A 20,300-nucleotide genomic window follows, 5' to 3' on the forward strand; every position below is an offset into this window, starting at 1 on the left:
TGTGGCGTATAAATCCAAACTCTTCTTTTCTTCTTCATCATTTTTTAAATTGTTTTTTTTATTTTATTGCATTTTTATTTGATGTTTGTTTGCCTATGTTTGTAAGCAGCTTGGGAAGAAGGTAGCTGATGTTTTCAATAAATAGCTCACCATTGAGTCTCACTGCCTCAGCCTAAATCCACCCCCAGATGTGCAATTGGGGCAACTACAGTACTGGATTTCCTTACAGGAGCGTTGTAAGGAAGCATTTTTACCACTTCAGAAAGGCACCAGATGAATGCAAAAATAAGTTTTTAAAAATTAATTTATTTTCTCCTTTGCTTCAGGCTCCCTAGAGCCCGTCGACTTTCTGGAGACAGTGATTCCTCAGCGTCGTCAGTTCAGAGCGGGAGTCTGCCCAGGAGACGTAACGAAGAGGGCAGCCTGGCACTCCGAAGGGAGTCTGGAAAACGCATCTCTGAAGGAGTTGGGCTGCACGCCAGCGCCAGTCCCAAGAGGCTGCCGGACAGCCGCAGCCAGTCGCGAGAACGGGGCAGCTTGCCGAGGCCTTCGCCGGGGGCAAAGAGGACTGAGGCTGGCGACCGGGGCCGTCCACGGCTGCCAAATGGGTCTAGCAAGCCAGTGGCCCAGAGCCCACACCCCAGAGCCCACAGCCAGGGGAGGCCTGTTGGAGAACCCGTGCTCCTTATCAACCGAGGGAAGGATGGGCAACATTCTTGGGCACGATCTGAGGACCCGAAGGAGAACTTGGGCAGCTCTGGCAGAGTCACCCCCAGGACCAAGAGCCCGGCAAGGGGCCACTTTGCTTCTGCGGGTTCCAGGAGTCCAGTGCTCACCAACCGAAGGGGGTCTCTTCCTGCTACCAAAGTCACAGACGCCTCAGCCCGAGGAGCGTCCTCAGATTCCGGGTCCCAGAGGCAGCGGCAGCCATGTTTGATGGCGCCAAGAGTCCCTTCAAGGGAGCAGTGGTCTAGGGGGCCCTCACATGTCCGGCAGCCCTCAGACAGTTTAGGGCAAGAGTTGGAGGAAGCGGCCCGCACCTTCCGGACCCCGCTGCGTCTCGACCCGAGCCAAGAGCAGCAGCTTTACCGACGGCTGGAAGAGGAGTTTCTGGCCAATTCCCAAATGATGGGCCTACAGGAAGACGAGGAGCAAGAACAGGTGGAGCCTCTGGGGCGAGGCTGTGACGGCTCTCGACTCCTGCAAACCACCCCGGACCAAGGAGCTGCTGACTCCGCCTACTGCTCCTCCAGCTCTTCATCTTCTTCCCTCAATTTCTTCAGCAAATACGGCCTCCAGGCCGAGTCCAAAGAGGAACCCAAGAGGAACCTTCCCTCCCAAAGGGTCTGGGCCTCGGATGCGGGTGCAGCTCCCTCTGACATCCCCAATGGCTCTGCTGACGCCTCTGACCTCTGGGACTCTCCCACAACTCTGGAGCGAGCCACACGTTGGCGGAAGCCGGCCTTGTCGAGTTCCTCTGATGAAAGCAACTGCTACGTGGGCTTGCAAGAGGTGCAGGAAGGAGTGGAGCTGTCCAAGCCACGAGCAGGCAGCCCGTGGGGCGCTGTGGAACAGGCGGCCTCCGATGCAGACTCGGAATCTTTGCACTGTGAATTTGGCAAGGAGCCTCCGGTGCAGCTCCCCGATGGGTCCCCAGGAACTCCTCCCCCTGAGGAAGTCATTCTCAGGCAGAAGACATCCCTGAAGAAACCCGACCGTGTGCCTTCCATCTATAAGCTCAAGTTGCGTCCCAGGATCAAGCCCCGCACAGACTCTCAGCCAGACAAGAAGCCGACCAAGATCCCCACGCCCCTCAGCTACAAGGCCGTGGGGGCCAGCAAATCTCCAGCAGGGGGCGCCTCGCCCAAGGACAGTCCTTCCAAGCGCCAGACCGAGCACAGGACCTGGACGACTTTCCACAATGTGTTCTCCTCCTTTGTGGAGCCTGCCCGGGGCCCAGCAGAGTCAGGGGTGGCCGACGAAGGCACGTGGGCCTGAGGGTTCCCGGAAGAGAGTGCAGCGTGGGCTGCTTCCGTTACCCTGCTCTTCCCCTACCTGCTGCTGCCATGGGCATATTTCCTTCATGACCTTGATATTGCTGCTGTTTCGAAAAGTTAGGCGGGGGGGGGGTCCAACTCTGGCACTTCAGATGTTCATGGACTACAATTCCCATCGGCCCCTGCTGGCATGGCCAATTGGCTGTTGGGGATTGTAGTCCATGAACACCTGAAGTGCCAGAGTTGGACACCTCTGAGATAGAGGGAATGGGGGGTGGCTTTTATCCCGAAGGTGGTACTTCCGTCGTTATTTTTTTAACCGAGGCTGGAAGTTGGCATGGCTTTTTAATTTCCTTCTCCGTGAAATGCTTTTAGGGGAGAGTCCGTCAGCACTGGATCCATAGAGGGAGGAGTCTCCAAAGACAGCCTGCAAATCTCTGGGGCTGGATATCTCCCTTTGTGATACTATTGCAGTACTTTACAAATCTCCCTGTTGTAGTACTATTGAATTCCCCCCTCTCCTTTAGCCTTCTGAATTCAATAGCACTTTGCCTCTCCGACCCTCTTGGCTGGCCTGGCCTCCCCATATTTCTCCCTCAGGAGAAGGGCTGAAACTCTGGCCTCTTGGGGGACCGAGTCCTGAAAATACTTACTGATACGGGATAAGTGTGCATGGGGTGTGGGAGGGGCCTGCAGAGAGCAACTCCCTGGTATGCAAGGTGATGGCGTTTATTTTTTTAAAAGAAGCTTCTCTTTTAACGGATTATATTTTTAACAAGACGTGTTTTGGAGAGGAGGTCAGGGAGGGGGTGCTGAAGTCTTGCACATGAATTTCTCTTCAGCCGGACCCTCTCGGCTTCCTAGAACCTGGGCCATTAGAGTCCCCTTGACCCTCGATGTACTGTAGGTGTGTTTTAATAATCTATGCATATTTATATATGTAATATGGAGGTGTCGCACTTGGTCAGGAGCGACCCCCTCCGCTAGAGCGCCCGCCCATCGTCCGACCCCATGAATGTAGCTAACTGAACTGACCTGCAAGCTCTCGAAACCCAGACAGTAAAAATGGACAAATCGAACCGTGTGTCTCTGTGCCTTTATTGCAGGAAGGGGAGGGAGGGTCTGCATGTCGGGGCGGGTCACGGGGTTGTGAGGCCATTTGCTTAGGCAAGTTAGCCTTTTGGTGTGTGAACCCGAAGAGTGCTTTTTCTGATGGTTGTTCTGCCTACATATTACATTTATGGGAACTGTGACTGATCTCCCAATGTGTAAAAAGCAGCCAAAGGCATATGTGGGTGGGTGGGAGAATTATTTGGATTGGAGGTGCCATTTCTCCAGTAGGGAATCACTCCCACCCCCCTGCTTCTTCTGGGAAAATGGCACAGAGGGAGGAGATTAAACAGGGCTGGGTGGAGTCAGGGTGTATGTCTGTTTTGCATGCAAAAGGTCTGAGGTTCAGCCTGGTCTGACTTCTAATCTAAGAGAGCCAGCGTGGCGCAGTGGGTAAGAGCAGGTGCACTCTAATCTGGAGAACCGGGTTTGATTCCCCACTCCTCCACTCGAGCTGTGGAGTCTTATCTGGGGAACCAGATTAGCTTGTACACTTCAACACACGCCAGCTGGATGACCTTGTGCTAGTCGCAGTTCTTCAGAGCTCTCTCAGCCCTACCCACCTCACAGGGTGTTTGTTGTGGGGAGTGGGGTGGGAAAGGAGATTTTAAGCCCCTTTGAGGCTTCTTACAGGAGAGAAAGGGGGCATATAAATCCAAACTCCTCTTCTTCTATGTCCAGATTTTGGAGCTTGGTGTTGCACAGTGGGGATAGATAGCCCTTAACCAGGACTTAATTTCACACAATCGCACTGTGATTGTATAAACAACAACCACGCTCTGCTATTTGTCTGGAGCTTTGGGGAAAGGCTTGTGGCTCAGTGATAAAGCCTCTGTTTTGTGTGCAGAAGGTCCCAGATTTAAACTCCCCCACCCCCCGTGTCCATTTAAAAGGGTCAAAAAGAGCAACATGAAATTCAGTCACCTAGGACTGCTGTCAGCCGGAGCAGACAATAGTACCAATGACGTGTCTCATTATAAGGCAGCTTTTTGTGCTCACGTGATGAAGAATCTCTTGGTGGGCTTGCTGCTCCTGCTGCTGTTTTGGAAAGGTGGGACACAGATGTATTTATTTGTTTAATGTATATCCCTCCCTATCTCGACAACATTGGGCTCAGGGCAGCATTTCAGCTGGGATGGGCGCAAGGATCTCCAGGACCCTTGTGGGGCTTTTGCGGAGCAACCACTACTGGCATTGTACGCGGGGGGGGGGGGGATTTACCCCCGACAGACCCACAGGAGGAGCTACCTCCAACAAGACATTTCAGAGGAGTTCCTTAACCTGCTACCTTCCACGGGGCAGACTGGCAGAAGGATTGGTACAGGATGAGAGACGAAGAAAGCACCCCTCTTTACAAGACTTTGCATCAGGGTCTTTTTAATCCAAAGGAAGCCAAATAGCCCAGCATAGGATACTGGGCAAGAGAAGTCACCCACTTATAAAAAAAAAGCAGGAAGGGGAGAGCAGCTATACGCTCCTCCTCCTCCACTTTTCCAATGCAACCCAGTAGTTCAAAGGGCATTTGCTGGCCACGTTTGCAGTAGTGCCAACACAGAATGTTGTGCAACCTTCATTCTGAGTGAATTTGTGGTGGGTGCTCTTGTGGATGTGGTACGTGGTAGGGGGCCACAGAAACAGGCCCTCCCATGGTAAATTCCTGAGAAGGCAGAAGTGACTGCTGGATTAATTCCTTTTCGGACTTCTGCAATTGCAAGTCTTGATTCCTTTCTCGGCTTGGAAAAAAGAAATCCCTCCCCCCCCCCAACATCCCCCTCCTCTATTCGGTCTCTTTGGGGGGGGGCGCAGTTCACAAAGCTCCCCGTGGCTTCTTGAAGCTGCTATGCTTGGCAGCTTGCTGCTTTCACCTGCATGGTGGCCAGCCTTTCACCTGCATGATGGCCAGCCTTTCAGTGCCTGCTTGCCCTGCACAATACCATGCAGTTTGCATACATGCCTCGTTCAGGCCCGCACATTCAAGGAAATGAATAGCAACATGCAAAGAGCCAGACCCTCTGGGGGTGTGGACAGCTGGTGCTTCTGGTTGGTCAGGCGTAGGAAAGCCATGGGTGGCTCTCTCATGTACAATGGAAAGTCCTCTTATTTGAGCCCCATTAGAATGGCCGGGAGATACCCAGCAGCACCCAGCAGACTATGCTCAAGCAGCTCGGGGCCTGTAGTGGCTTAAGCAGAGAGAGATAGGTTTCCCGCTGCAGTCAGGAAAACAGTTTGGGCTAGCCCTGCCTGTGAGCGAAAGGGCAGAGCCATCACAAGACTTGCTTTCCTGGACCAGACCATGGCTTCTTTCCAAAGGAGGCTAGTCAGATCTAACCATCATACACCGTTTGCCTGCAGCCAACATTTGAAGCCACACTGCCTCAAATATTGGAGGGTTCTTTGGACGGAAACCCACAAGCCACTGAGATAAGTGGAGCTTTGATGAGCAGAAGTCATGAGATCCTCATCTGCTCGAAGCCTTCCGGGAGGCGGCTTCCCAGCTGTTGCTGGGAACAGGGTGCTGGATTCGATGGGCCTTTGGCTCTTCCTGGTTCACGTTTTCAGCCACGGTAGCTGAATGCTGCATCCATATTCAGAGGCAGCCCACTTCCTGAATGCTAGGGGTTGGGTCAAGCGGTTGCCTTCCCACTTTGCTGGTGATCTTCTGTGGGGAGGGGGTGTTGCCATGCAAAAGAGGTCTGCTGGACTACACAGTCCCTTGGTCTCAACTGAGACATTTTAAGGATCTCTCTATCTAACTACAGCTGTTTGTATTCAGGTGTAGGACAGCCAGTTTGAAATATTGTGACTCTCAAGTGAAAAATGCTATCCCCACCCCCTCTGCTTATGAACACTGAGAGATTCTCTGGCACAAACCCTATTAAAATGGATTGTCATGCTTTTAGACAGCTCCTGTGAATTCAGTGGCCTGTGCTCCAGAATTATCTGCCTCCCATTCTGCCACCCGTAAGGACACCCTAAATCTTCCACAGGAAGCAGTTACCAAGCTTAGTTTCCCAACAAGGTTGCCTTCTTGGACAGCAGTCAATCCACAGCCCTTTCACATGGCTACGGCAACCAAAACGGACTACCTGGAATTGACTCCCAAATCCAGATCTCTCTACTCAGAAGTTCCCAACCCCTTGGAAGAGCACATGAACTAGCTTGCCATTGGAAGGGTGCATCTCCTCACATAAGGCAGCACCTGTTTCTGTGCAGTGCCCCCTGCAGGCGCGTGGTAGAGTGGTTGTTCTTGCACCCCCGGGCCAAAACGGTGCACATCAGCTCCTTAAAGAGGAGCACAACGTGCCAGTTGTATTTGGCCGAGCACTCCATGTAGCCGCATTTCCAGCTTTTCTTCACAAGCACCGAAAGGGCCCGCCGGGACATGAAGCGCTGCCTTTGCTGGTCCCGCTTGTTCCCTACCACGATGATGGGCACTTCGTTGGCACTGCTTGTCCTAGGAAAGAAGCCAGAAACCCACGTGAGACAGGTGAGAGCAAGACTGGCACCAGCCTGCCCTGAATTTCCAGTATCAGACTCGAAGAGCTGCTGTTAAAGTGGCAGGATCCTGGTAAAGCAGGAGTCTGCAACCTGTGGCTCTCCAGATGTTCATGGACTACATGGACTACAATCCATGGACTACAGTTCATGGACTACATGGACTACAATTCATGGCCAATTGGCCATGCTGGCAGGGGCTGATGGGAATTGTCGTCCATGAACATCTGGAGAGCCGCAGGTTGCAGACCCCTGCCCTAAAGCAAGGGCACACAGAGGTGTGGAGGGGGGAGGGCTGGCTATATCCCTGCATCTTATATCACCTGGCATGGGTCACCTTTTCAGTGGATGCCTTCTCCTGGATGCCACAACTGTCTATCAAATTGAGACCAGGACATTTTCATCCCAGTGGATGAAACAAAGCAACTCTGGAGATTACTGTGTTTCCCCGAAAATTAGACAGGGTCTTCTATTAATTTTTGCTCCAAAAGATGTGTTAGGGCTTATTTTCAGGGGATGTCTTATTTCCCGCCCCCCCATGATTTTGCGCCCCCCACGTGACCAGATCAGCTGCGCCGGGGAATCTGTAACTAGGGCTTATTTTTGGAGCAGGGCTTATATTTCAAGCATCCTCCAAAAATCCCAAAAAATGATGCTATGGTCTTATTATCCGGGAAACAGGGTAGGAAGGAAGGTGGGAAGATTCACTGGTGGAAGGGGCAGAACTAAGTCACTCTATGCAGCAGCAGCAGCAGCAGCAGTCACTGTTCTGCATTAACTTAACCCCAAGTTCTGCATCCTCGGTGTCTCCTTGATTTGTGTCATTCATTCTGCTTCTGCAAGTAAAGGGGAGGAGCGGAAGGCTGCGGAGCCCTACCTGGCACCCAAAAACTGAAGTCTGTTTCTAATCTTGCAGATTTTGCTGGGCCGGACTGTGTACAACTCCAGTGCCCAAAGTTTGCTGTTTCAAAAAAATAAACATTTGTTCACTGGATCCTCAATTCTCCTCCTAGGGTCAAATTCTGTGACTTTATGTGCAGGGAAACATATTTGCTGCATGGGCTCTTCTCAGATCAAGGTAATCCCTTCACCTATTAGGTGAGCATGAACTTTTGAGAATTTGAGGAGTAGTGGGAGAGAGGATGAAAACAAACAGGAACCATGTCTTGTAACATAAAGATAGGATGTTGTCGGTTTTTAAGGAGGGAGAGGGAAAAGGACACGAGCTTCATTTTCCAACTTTCCCCTAGCGGTGGTTTGCTTTCAAACTGTCAAACTTCTGCTGTTTTATCCAAATCTGAACACAATGTTTTTATTTAAAGAAGTGTGTCAGAGCCAAAGCCTTTCACAATTAGTTCCACATGTTCAAGGAAGCCCCGGAACTGTGTTTCCCAGACTGTCGCCCTCCCTCTCCCTCAGCTAACAGATACTGAAACTGGAAAATAGAGCTTGTGTACTGCCCCAGGAGAAATAGTAGGGAAGAATCTTCCCCCACCCTCCCAACAGCACAGGCTCTCCTGTCTTTCCACATCTGGCCAAAATCCCTGTTCCTCTCCCTCTCTTCTTTCCCCCTGCCTTGGGCTCACCTGTTTTCCTGTATCTGCTGACGGATCATTTTCACGTACTCAAAGCTTTCGGGATTGCAGATGTCGTACACCAGCACGTAGGCATCTGTGTTCCTCAACCCTCGGCTCTTGAGGTCTGACCATTCCTTTTGTGGAAGAAAACAGACAGACACACTCTGCATAGCCATAGTATTCAGATCTGCTTGGTTTCTTGTAGGAAGGCTTCTTTCTCTCTCTTTTTTTCTCCCTCTCTATCTTTCACGGTTTCTTGTAGGAAGGCTACAGGCATGGCTAAGGTGAGGATGAAGACACCTGTCACTGCTGGGCAGCCTGAATGTCCTCCATGCATAGTCTTTGGATGACGGAATTGCATTTAACCCCAACCTACAGCACAGAATCTATTTTAATATTTTACCAAACTGATTTCTGTCTCTCTCCACGCTTATTGCTCTGGACTGTAATAGCATTTATTTCTGCATAAATATGCCTGGGAACTACCCGGGTAGAGCTTTGCATGCAGAAGGTCCAACATTTGATGCCTTCGTTTGAAGGATCTCAGGAAGAACACAAAACCCCTTGTTCTGCCTGAAGCCTTGAAGAGCCACCGCCAGTCAGCACAGACAATACTGAAAAAGGTGGACCAATACTCCATTGGCTACCAAACAGTTACCAGGCTCAATTCAAGGGAGTGGCCACCACCAAAAAGCCCTTCACACCTGCAGGACTGACTGCCTCTCCTACTATATTCCACCACAGCAGCTTAAATTATCTGGGCAAAACTTTCTGAAGGTTGCTCCCTCCAAACTGGTGAGATGAGCAAATGCCTGTTCCCCTACATTCTCTGGGGTGGCTCCCTCAGCACTGGACAAAATATGAATACCAGAACCTGGAACTGTGGTAGGAAAGAATGGTCCAGAAAGCTACCTTCATATGGGAATGGGTACTGCAGTGCTTTGCACATTTATAATCCCACATTCTGCATTACTTGGGTCATGTTGGCCTGGGCAGTTTGCTGTTCACATCAGCATTACATTCTGTATTCCTAGTTCATTATTCAGTGCATGTCCAGTACTGTATGGTCATACTTGCTCTTTTTCTGTACCTTGTAATCTACCTTGAGGGTCAGTATTGTTTCAGTTGTTCTTACTAAAAGGTGCTACACAAAAGAGTATTTTCTTTTGCTGTGGACCAACAGCAGCTGCCTGCAATCCACTGGTTTAAAAAAGGACCTGTAAGGATGTCATGGTAGGACATGGCCAGTAGGTGGAGCCAATGGGAGAAGCAGACCATTTCACTTCGCCCAGTTCATTGTTCCCTGGTATTAACTCTTCGTTTGCAATATTGTATGCCATGCATTGACATCTGGAAGATGTTTTTGTCTCTATAAAGCTGGCATTCATTACAAGAGCGTTGTTACTCCTGGACAATTACCAGGACACCTGAGGACCCTAGGCAAAACTATTATAAAGCAACTCTGTTCATATAATGCTCCTGTGCTTCATGGATAGGGCATTCCCTTTTGGAAAAGATTGTTCAAAGATTGTACCAGGGTTAACCCTAACCCAAACACACAAACATACCTTAGCCAGCTCTTTGCATCACCAGTGGTGACCTCAATATCACCAAAAGTGCCAAGGAAAAATCCTCAAAAATAGGAGAGTTTTCTATGGCTACCAATCTTGATCCTCCTTGATCTCTGATTGCAAATGCCTTAGCAGTCCAGGTGCTCAGGAGCAGCAGCAGCAGAAGGCCATTGCTTTCACATCCTGCACGTGAGCTCCCAAAGGCACCTGGTGGGCCCCTGCGAGTAGCAGAGTGCTGGACTAGATGGACTCTGGTCTAATCCAGCAGGCTAGTTCTTATGTTCGTATATGCTATTCAAATCTCCTCTCCTAGGCTTTCCCCTTAAATGGGCCCAATGACCAAACAGTTCATTCAACAGACAGAGGAAGAATATATGGTTACAAGAGTAAATTCTTTACATCTCCAATTAAAAGTAGTTTGGGGGTACAAGACAGAGAAGAAGATTTTGGAGAGCTGCTACCAGCCAGTGTAGGCAATACAACGTGGATCAATAGACTGACTCAGTGAAAGGAGAATCTCACTGATACAGGAAAAATTAGACCTCTTCGCCAGTGTGATGCAGAGGTTGGTGAGTGTAGCTAGGATTTGGGAGGCCGGGTTCATTAGCACTGAGTTAAACCAGAGCCCGTTACCCCTCTTAACACAAACTTTGATTGCAAGGCAAGACAAGCTCTCTCTGCCTATGACCATCTAAGAAGTAGCTGTCCATCGCTAAACTTCATTTCTGACCTGTCTCCAGAGGCCTTGAAACCCACTGAGAAACACAATTAGGAGCTCCCTGACAACCAGAAGTTGTGAGAAGCAAAATACCTATTTTTAAACTCTGATTTTGAAACAAAAAGCACAGCAACACAGCAAAGGGGTGGCACACAACCACAGCAACTCTTCCTATGGCAGTGATGGCGAACCTTTTTGAGACCGAGTGCCCAAATTGCAACCCAAAACCCACTTATTATTGCAAAGTGCCAACATGGCAATTTAACCTGAATACTAAGGTTTTAGTTTAGAAAAAACATTTCTAGGCATGTGTTACTTGGGAGTAAGCTTGGTGGTAGTCGGTGGCTTTGCTTTGAAGCAACCGTGCAACTCTTCCAATGGGTGAATCACAACCCTAGGCGGGTTTACTCTGAAGCAAGCCCATTGCCAGCAACCAAGCTTACTTCCAGGTAAAGGATTGTGCTTTAGTTCTTCGCATGAAAATCAGTTTAACAGCGTTTAACAGGGTTACCTGCTTCCCCAAAACTAGGTCTTAGGTTTAATGCTAATAATCGAGCCCAGCAGCCCAGGCCAGCCTAGATGTGGGGGGGGGGGGACTCTGTTTGCGAGTGCCCACAGAGAGTGCTCTGAGTGCCACCTCTGGCACCTGTGCCAGAGGTTCGCCATCACTGTCCTATGGTCATATTCACTCCGAGCCAGACAGAAGAGGCTGCTTTCAAAAATCGCTACTACCCCATTTCAAAGGGAGCATCTCTAGCTCTCAGAATGAATCACAGTAGTGAAGAAGAACCACATGTTCTAGAACCGTGGTGGCGAACCTTTGGCACTCCAGATGTTAAGGACTACAATTCCCATCAGCCCCTGCCAGCATGGCCAATTGCTAGAAGAAGATGATAGTGATTCATCCACAAGGTTTATTTGGGGTTGGGAAGACATTCTCCACTAGGAGCACCAATGGTATTGAGGGTGGGTGTGGGAAGGCCAGTCCCCTTAAGATCAACTTAATGGGATGCTATTCCCCAGGTGATGTAATTTACCTCCAGGTATTAAAACACTTCAGCTACTGATTTCCACACATTATGTGTGTGTGTTTAAAGTGTCATCAAGTTGCAGCTGACCAAGACAAGACAGCGAAGGAATTGTCTTGCTTTGCGCATTGACCCTGGTCATCCTTGGTGGTCTCCCATTCAATTGCAAACCAGGGCCAACCCTGCTTAGCTCCTGAGAACTGAGGAGATCAGACTAGCCTGGGCCATCCAGGTCCCATTAAGAAGACAGAACATTTTTCTCCAAGCCTGTTAACAACCCTATTCTCAAAAGAACATCGTAGGAAAGAATTTGCTTGCATCCCCTGTGTTGGTGGTGATCCAGTTAGAAGTGTATTCAAATGCATACCTGTGCTTCTACAGCACACGGCATATTTTATTTGATGGGATTATTGCTTCCCAGGATAGTTTCAGCAATGTTCTGCCTCTCTGCTTAAGAACAGTATGATAGCTAGTGTGACATAGTGGTGCCAGAGTGTGAGGCTAGGATCTGGGAGAACCAGGTTCAAATTCCCACTCTGCCATGAAGTTGACTGGGTGATCTTGGGCCAGTCACGTACTCTCAGGTTATTAGCATAAAATGGAGAAGAGGAGAATGCTGTAGACTGCCCCGAGGTTCTCAGAGGAATGGTGGGAAAAGTGAGGACCTCCTGATGAACCCTCCTTCAACGCTTCTGAAGCATCACAGAGTTTGCTTGGAGCAGTTTGACAAGAGCCACTGCTAAAGAGCATGACATTTCCATCTGTGGAGTGAATTGGAGTGTGTGGGATTTTGTTACGTAATGATCAGCATTACATGTAGGACATTTGCATATGCCAAGTCAATTATCCGCTGGGAATAACTGGATTAGCCTTGGTCTGAGCAGGCTGGGGGAAAAAAACCCTCTGTCTTTTAAAGGACCAGAGTAATCCAGAATAAGGGATGGAGGGGAGCAATGTTTATTTTTATAGAGCAACAGCTTTTATTGCCACTATTCTGTGTATATTATTATGGCTGGAACTTTTTCAAGCACACTTCTGAGACTGGGTTAGAGAGAAGAGCCATAAGATTTGGTCAAAAATTAGAGGGCTGCATCAGTGAATAACAAAATCCCCAAACAAAAATCCCATCATCCCTTTTTATTAAGACCAAATAAAATAATGCAGTGCAGTGTACAAGCTTTAAAGCGCTCCAGAACTCTTCATCCAACTGGATCTTTACAAAATGAGAGTTAAGTTGCCTCTTCAGCAGAGAATGCATACAAAGAGTCATTTCCACCCTCCCATCCTCTTTTGTTTGTTAAGCTCCAAACGGATGAAGAGTTCAGGAGAGCCCAAAAGCTTGCACGCCAAGCTGTGTTTCTTCATTTGGTCTTTTAAGTAGTGCAAATTACTGCACAGATAACAACACCCAATGGAGATCTAGCTGACTAGCCAGCTAAATCAATGGAAAAATATTAAATCAGCTGTGTCCAGAAAGCACTGTATATAGAATGTTGTGTTCCATTTTGCAGAGTTCTCCAAAAACCCGATAAATAGCAATTAGCCTAATATAATCTGGCAGACTGTTCTAGTGAAGGAACAGTCACTGGAAAAGCCTGGATCAGACAGTGGCAAATTGAATCGCTTGGAAGTAGGGAAGAATCAAGTCACCTTGCTGTGCTGATTGTTAAAACTGCACAGGTGGGGATTGGGGAGGGGGGAGGGTGATGTCTGGTGCAAAAAGCAAAGAATCCTCCCTCCCTATCAAAATTCTTGCTGCACCCGCATGCCAACTGTAACCACATTAAATTTATTACAATTAATGGAAGAATATTTCTTTAACTGGATGACGTTGCCAGCTACCAATCTGGACAAATGACAAGATGTGTGACTTTACAAGGCATGTTTTACACAAGTAGTTTGGCTTGGAAATAAAAGAGAAACTGGGGCCTTTTAAAAGAAGGACTTCCCAGGAGAAAAACCCAGCAATTTCCATACAGGGGGGCAGGATGCTTTTCATGTATGTGTGTGAAGCGTCATCAAGTCACAGCAGACTTATGGTGATCCCAATGAGGTTTTCAAGGCAAGGGACATTCAGAGGCAGTTTGCCATGATGACCTTCCTCTGCACAGTGATTCTAGTATTCTGGGTGGTCTCCCATTCAAGTACTAATCAGGACTGACCCTGTTTAGCTTCTGAGATCAGATGATGAAGAAAAAGAGTTTGGATTTATACCCCACCTTTCTCTCCTGTAAGGAGACTCAAGGTGGCTCACAAGCTCCCTTCCCTTCCTCTCCCCACAACAGACACCTTGTGAGGTAGGTGGGGCTCAGAGAGTTCTGAAGAACTGTGACTAGCCCAAGGTCACCCAGCAGGCTTCATGTGCAGGAGTGAGGAAACACATCTGGTTCACCAAATAAACCTTTGCCACTCTGGTGGAGGAGTGGGGAATCAAACCCGGTTCTCCAGATTAGAATCCACCTGGTCTTAACTACTACACCATGCTGATGAGATCAGGCTAGCTAGTTTTCTTAGTAAAAGAATATGCTCATACCTCTGGTGCCTGGTTTTTCCCTGTTATGCATTACTACTCTATAAGTAGAAGGCAAATTCTGTGCAGCTTCAAGTCTCAGAAACAGGGCACATTTCAGGCACAAAAATCAGCTGCAACCTACAAATTCTCTGGCATAAAAGAAAACACCCTGCCTGCATTCAAAGGTGCCTCCCCTCCCATTTCTAGGATCCAGCCTGCTAGTGAAAAACAGATCTAGAGCTGAGTTGTGGCTTGGCACTCAGCTCAGCATATGTGACATCCGAAGGCAGGGCTGCTGTACAAACCCAGCAAGGGCTCCCCAAGAGACCGGCCTTTTCTTCCCCAACACCTTTTGCTCAGACTGCAGGGAGCTCTGCCAGGTACAGAAGCTGCCCTTTCCTCTCTGAACCATCTGCTTGGAATCTAATTCACACATCCGGTTTTGCTCCGGCTTCCCACAGAGGCCTCGTCTCTCAAGCTGCCAGCTGCCAGCCTCTCTAGAGCCTGTTACGGACCCCTCTCACCACACAGAGGACATGATTGGAGTGCATTAAGAAAAGTGGTCCCCAGCGAGCAGCCAGAGAGATGGATTTCCTTCCCACCTGCTTCATTACAGCTGACTCTCATCCTTACTAGTGCAGCAGCATTACGCCAGAGGGGGTTTAGGCCTTTCAAAACTTTCTCCCTTTTTGGCTCTTCCTGCAGAGGCGTCGTGGAGGGTTCTTGAGGCATTCTAGGGCACACAGTTCTTGAAATTGCTAGCCGAGCCCATGAGGCTGCAAAAGTGGAAGGTGTGTTTTAGGCTATCTCTAATACTGCCATGTGGCTGCAGAGGTTGGTAGTGTTCGGCTAGGAACCCTTTCTGGAAATTTATGTGCCATTACTGATTTTTAAACCTCTGTGATGAATCTTATAGCAGTCCTACGTGTGTCTTTTTAATCTCATCCTTTTTGCAAGGAGCTCAGGACCGCATTCTTCCATTCCCCCGTGTTATCCTCATAACAACCCTGTGAGGTAGGTGAGGCTGAGACAGGGTGACTAGCTTTAGATCAGGGGTGGCCAATCTATGGTGCTCCAGATGTTCATGGACTACAGTTCCCATCAGCCCCTACCATTATGGCCGATTGGGGCTGGTGGGAATTGTAGTCCATGAACATCTGGAGCACCGTAGGCTGGCCACCCCTACCTTAGGCAATCCAGCCAGCTCTGCAGCAGAATTGGGATTTGAACCCAGTATCCCAGGCTCTTGTTCAGCACTCTGACCAAACTTTTAAGCACCAAGTTCTTTGCTGCAGGACTCAACAGCAACACAAGCGGCCATCAAAGAAGATTGCTGTTATAAAGCAACCTGCAAGACCAGCTCGAAAGGTAAGTGCCCCTGCAGAACCACCTCTGGTGGATGAGTGGTTTGTCAGTGGGTGTGCTCCCCTGCAACATAAACTGCTCCCAAATTCTGTCCAAACAATACTCAACTAGTCCATTGAGACTCCGCAATCAACGATGGGAGAAAGCAGGGACGGAACTCCAGTTGACAGAACAAGTGTTTAGCTTAATTCCATCCATGTGAACAATCGGGCCATATGGCAGATTTGGAAAGGGGTCAGATTCCCTGATGGCACAAATAGTCATCTCGGTCTTTGCCCCTAACGATATCTAACCCTGTCAAAGAGGTGTCAATGAATCTTGACTGCTAGGTACATGTCAGAAGGGTTTTTTTAGACACAAGGATTACCTCAGAGAGGTTATCCTCCAATATTTTCTTTTGAGTAGGGTGGGTGGGGTCAAAAAAAAGGCTTCTTGGCCACTTGTGATTGCCCAGCTCCAAGCAGGGGCGTGAGATGCAGGGGAGGAGGATGGAAGAAAAACAGACCAGCAGAAGGGTGGGTGGAATAGAGAGAGAAGTGTGAAAGAGTGAGTGGGGTGGGGGCATAATCTGCAGTGGGTTTCTAGATGGCAGAGCAGCAGGTAGCACAGTTTTTTCACTTTGCGTAGCTATTTCAGGAATCCTAGAAACCAAGATGGAAGCACGGGCAGCTTTCAGAAACAGCATTTGTGCAGGGGGAAATTACCAGAATGGAGGGACTGAGCCAAAACACACTGTCTTATATGGGTAGTTGGGTTTTGCTGAAAGCAATTGTTTCTGTTTTGCATAAACTGAGCCCAGTTCTGCTAGTTCAGAGGAGAGAAGAAGAACTAAGTTGCACACTGAGTCCCTCAGTGCAACCCCTGGAAATCTCTGCCTTCTGAGAACTTAGTGAGCATCACCCCAATACTTTCAAATGGATCTTGGCAACTCATAAAGTATTGGAATTTTGCTGCTTTGGAAAAGGTGAAATTAAGAGGGAGGAGGAGGAGGAGGAGAAGGAGAGTTGGATTTATATCCCCCTTTCTCTTCTGTAGGAAACTCAAAGGGGCTTACCCTTACCTTTCCCCGCTCAGAACACCTGTGAGGTAGGTGGGGCTGACAGAGCTCTGAAAAGCTGTGACTAGCTCAAGGTCACCCAGCTGGTGTGTGTGGGAGTGCACAAGCTAATCTGAATTCCCCAGATAAGCCTCCACAGCTCAGGCAGCAGAGTGCAGAATCAAACCCAGTTCCTCCAGATTAGAGTACACCTGCTCTTAACCACTACGCCACTGAAATGAACCCAGAACACAGTGCTACTCTGCCCTTTCTCTAACCTCCACTGGAGTCACAGCATAGCCACAGCCCTGGGTAGAGGTCCGGTTTAAGTTATAGCTGCATAAATGGAAGTTCCTATGCTTGATAACCAAGTGCTCAAACGCTGCCCTCCTTACTAGCAAGTCTCTTCCTGATGCTCTGCAGTGCCTCTTCCCCAAGTAGTTAGAACTTAGGGAAGCTTTGACTGATTCTATCATTCTGCTGGTTCCTGATTCTCTTTCCTTAGATGAACCTTTTGTGGTGTATCAGAAGCTGCCCAGTGGACACTGGATCAGAAGAAATCCTACTATGTGATCAAAGTGAGTAGCCAGAACCACCAAAGGCACTGGGAAGTTGGTCCAGAGAGCAACAAGAACCTTTGGATCAAGCACCGGATCAAATGTTTATTTTCAATATCACCCCAAATATTTAGCTGCTGTAAGCAAGAACTGTTAACACAACTAACTTCCATTTTTGAAAACAAACTACGTAAAGATATGCATTGTCGAAGGCTTTCATGGCCAGAATCACTGGGTGTTGTGTGATTTCCAGGCTGTATGGCCATGTTCTAGTAGCATTTTCTCCTGACATCTCACCTGCATCTATGGCTGGCATCTTCAGAGGATCCTCTGAAGATGCCAGCCACAGATGCAGATTAAACGTCAGGAAAAAATGCTACTAGAACAAGGCCATACAGCCCGGAAACCACACAACACCCGATGTAAAGATAGATGCTATCCTATCGTGTGGCAATATCCACGCTATTTCCAGTGTGTGCAAAGATAAGGGAAACTTCCTTTCTGACAGTCCTGAACATGAGCTCAACTAGTTAAAAATTGGAGATTTAAGTTGGCTGAAAAGATGGAAGAGCTTGAGATGGGAAGAATGTTGAAGAAAGACTCTCCCTCCCTCCCTCCCTCTCTTCTCTTCATCAAGGTTTGCACATAACCATGATCTACCCCAAGTCCTTGGTCTCAGGCAGGCCTTCTATACAAATGAATCAGAGGGGGAAATTAGTCTGGCACAAAAAAATGAGCTTAAAGGGATTGTTTTCTGTTTGCTAAAATGTGCTCTTCCCCACTGGCATCTCAAACAGGCCTTTAAATGTTAGAGGTTAAGAAGATCGTTTAGAACTCGATTTAAAGACATGTTGTGGGGGGGGAAAGTGCTTCTCCAGGGAGCCGGAGACACAACTCAGTAGAAATGAAAGTGGGAGGCTGAAGGTTATTCAGTCCCATTCACTTTGCTGATGGTCCAGCCAGGGGGTCTAAATCAGCTTAACATGCCAGTAGTTTAACTTAAACAGGGGGTGGACTTGAAAGAGAGGAAAGGGATTAGTGGGAAACTTTTTTAAAAAACAAAATTAATGTCTTCTGTTGTGGCAGTTGATAGAAAAATTAAATGGGTAAGGAAATACTCTTCATGTGAGGTTAATTTCTATAGGCATAAAGGCAGGCAAGCTTCAAGTTACCCAGGAGCCTTTCCAACATATTTAAAGACGGTTTCAGGTGGCTTAAAAGCCTGAAGACTCTTGACAGAAGTTGGTCTAGTTAAAAACACTTTGGTTCTTTATTACCTGACAGCGTTCACAAGCAAAGTTGAGATCTGAGGAGTTAACACCCACCACACACATAATCGTTCCCCCACTATGCTGACCAGTCTATACTTCCCCACATGTGATCACACCTGACCTTACCTCCAGCCTATACTTCCACATGCTCAGAATGAGCTGGGGGTGGGGGAAGAGCCACACACTCACCTGAGCGCTGTTTGCAGGGAAGGCCGTCAAATAGGGCACATCCATGACCTTCATGTCATACATGTTCCCGTTGAAAATGACCGATGGCCTGTAGGTGTAGCGGCTTTCCGTGGGCCTGTATTTCTCTGTGAAGTCGTGATAGAGGAACTGGCGGATGATGGCCGTTTTGCCCACTTTCGGGGCTCCCAAGACAGCCACCGACAAGGTCTCCACCATGGTCTGCTTGCAGGACCTCGGACAGCTCCCCGGCGGCGCCCCCCTCCCCCAAGAGAAGGGCGGAGGGGAGAGGAGATCAATCACATCGTGGAAAAGTCCAAGGAGGCTGAATTTACCACTTTCCCGGCCCAGGTTCTCTACGCCTCGCTCAGCTGGAAGGATCTCGCCAACATCTGGAGCGGATTCCTTCTCGTTCGCTGCTACGCCTCATCCCCAAAGAGAACTCCCCAGAGGAGCGAAGTGCCTTCTGTGCCGTCCAGGCGCCGTCCCAGGAGTAGCAGCAGCTGGTGAGCCTCCATAAAAAGAAATTGCATTCCGATTGGAGACCCGAGCGGGGAGATGAAGTTCTCGGAGTCGGGCGGCTGTCAAGAGAGGGAGCGGGATTGGAGCTGACAGGCGGCCTCGCGGGATGGGGTGGAGGCTGCTGGCTCCGGTTAGTGTCTCTGCCGCGCTCGTTCTCCAACGGGACCGAGTGAAGCCGCTCCGAGGGCTGCGCTCGCCTTCTGCCGGCCCCGCGGAAAGAGGGGCGGCGGGGAGAGAACTTGCCAAGTCCCGAACCAGCGGGAGGGAGGGGGGAGGAGAAGAGGCGAAAGCCGGAGCGGTCACCGTCCCTTTCCAGCCCCTCTCGGGCAGCTCTTGCTCCGGATTCTTGCTACCAGCCAGGAGCCAGTGTGGATGGGAAACGCCACCCGGGATTGCGGAGCCGCTCCAGCTTCCCGAAGGGGCTCCAGGATGGCCCTGCGCCTGTGCACCCTCCCGGGCATCTCTGCCTCTTCAGTGAACCGGGATCCTGCCCGGCTGTGGCCTCATCCTGGCCGCCCAAGTGTCCCGCAGATGGCCGCCCCGCCGACGATGGTGGCCGGCGGGGCAGGGCTGGCTCCGTGGCTGCCGCCTCGCCTGGTTACCTAAGCCCGTCCCGAGCGCAGCGGAGAGCGATGCGTAAAGGGAGGCAAGCGCATTGCACGCGGACTGCCCGGCCCGCGCGGTCTTTCAGCACCTTGGACAGGGCTCGGCGGTGGCCCTCGCTCCGGCCAGGCTTGGCCCCCGCTGAGATCATCAGCCGGGCTCGGGGACGGAGCTGCGGCAGGGAGAGCGGCTCCCGAGTTGGGGAGGTCAAGCACGTGAGAAGGGCAGGGGCGCTCGGAGAGGGGAGGGGAAGCGAAGAGCGGGGCGGGCTCTGCGCCTGGCGGGGGGTGGGGAGGAGGGAGCCCGGCCGTTTGCAACCAATCTGGCGCCAGAGAGGGACGAGGTAAGCTGCAGGGCCGGGGTGGGAGGCAGGTCCTCCCCGAGCGTCCTCTCCTTCTCCAAGGATGCAGAAACTGTGCCTTCAGACTCCCAGGCTAGGACGCAGCCGCCTCCTCTCCGCCTTACGCAGGAATCCAGCAATTCAGTTGGCGGAAGAAAGTTCCGCTGGACCGGAGGCGGACTGACTTCAGTTTTGCTTGGGCTGTGGGGTTGAGCACCGAGGTTGCTTGCAGAAGAAGAAGAAGAAGAAGAAGAGTTTGGATTTATATCCCCCCTTTCTCTCCTGCAGGAGACTCAAAGGGGCTGACAATCTCCTTGCCCTTCCCCCCTCACAACAAACACCCTGTGAGGTGGGTGGGGCTGAGAGAGCTCCGAGAAGCTGTGACTAGCCCAAGGTCACCCAGTTGGCGTGT

General features: G+C 49.8%; 2 protein-coding genes across 2 annotated transcripts in view; one reads left to right on the forward strand and one right to left on the reverse strand.

Moving 5' to 3' along the window:
• Nucleotides 1-3,076, forward strand: part of GAS2L1 (growth arrest specific 2 like 1) — a 57,655-nt gene extending 54,579 nt beyond the window's left edge. Inside the window, exon 6 of the mRNA XM_048514395.1 lies at nucleotides 327-3,076. Within this exon, the coding sequence (XP_048370352.1) occupies nucleotides 327-1,998 (1,672 nt within the window). The 3' untranslated portion in view covers nucleotides 1,999-3,076. The remainder of the gene's footprint in view (nucleotides 1-326) is intronic.
• A 606-nt stretch (nucleotides 3,077-3,682) lies between these two features.
• Nucleotides 3,683-19,795, reverse strand: RASL10A (RAS like family 10 member A). The gene is made up of 3 exons (XM_048514940.1): nucleotides 18,427-19,795; nucleotides 8,189-8,313; nucleotides 3,683-6,561 (listed from the first exon to the last, which is right to left on the reverse strand). The coding sequence occupies exons 1-3, from the start codon at nucleotides 18,640-18,642 to the stop codon at nucleotides 6,291-6,293; spliced, it is 612 nt and encodes a 203-aa protein (XP_048370897.1). The 5' UTR covers nucleotides 18,643-19,795; the 3' UTR covers nucleotides 3,683-6,290.
• Between the last annotated feature and the right edge of the window lie 505 nt (nucleotides 19,796-20,300).

This window comes from Sphaerodactylus townsendi, linkage group LG13, assembly GCF_021028975.2.
Source record: "Sphaerodactylus townsendi isolate TG3544 linkage group LG13, MPM_Stown_v2.3, whole genome shotgun sequence".
Lineage (NCBI taxonomy): Eukaryota > Metazoa > Chordata > Lepidosauria > Squamata > Sphaerodactylidae > Sphaerodactylus > Sphaerodactylus townsendi.

What these genes read in the sequence shown, in the direction of transcription:
- RASL10A (XM_048514940.1), bottom strand. Translation starts at nt 18,642, where the DNA reads ATGGTGGAGACCTTGTCGGTGGCTGTCTTGGGAGCCCCGAAAGTGGGC. An exon ending in TCCCTGCAAACAGCGCTCAG is followed by an intron (nt 8,314 to 18,426) that starts GTGAGTGTGTGG and finishes CTTCCACAAAAG; the next exon opens with GAATGGTCAGACCTCAAGAG. An exon ending in CAGCAGATACAGGAAAACAG is followed by an intron (nt 6,562 to 8,188) that starts GTGAGCCCAAGG and finishes CTTCTTTCCTAG; the next exon opens with GACAAGCAGTGCCAACGAAG.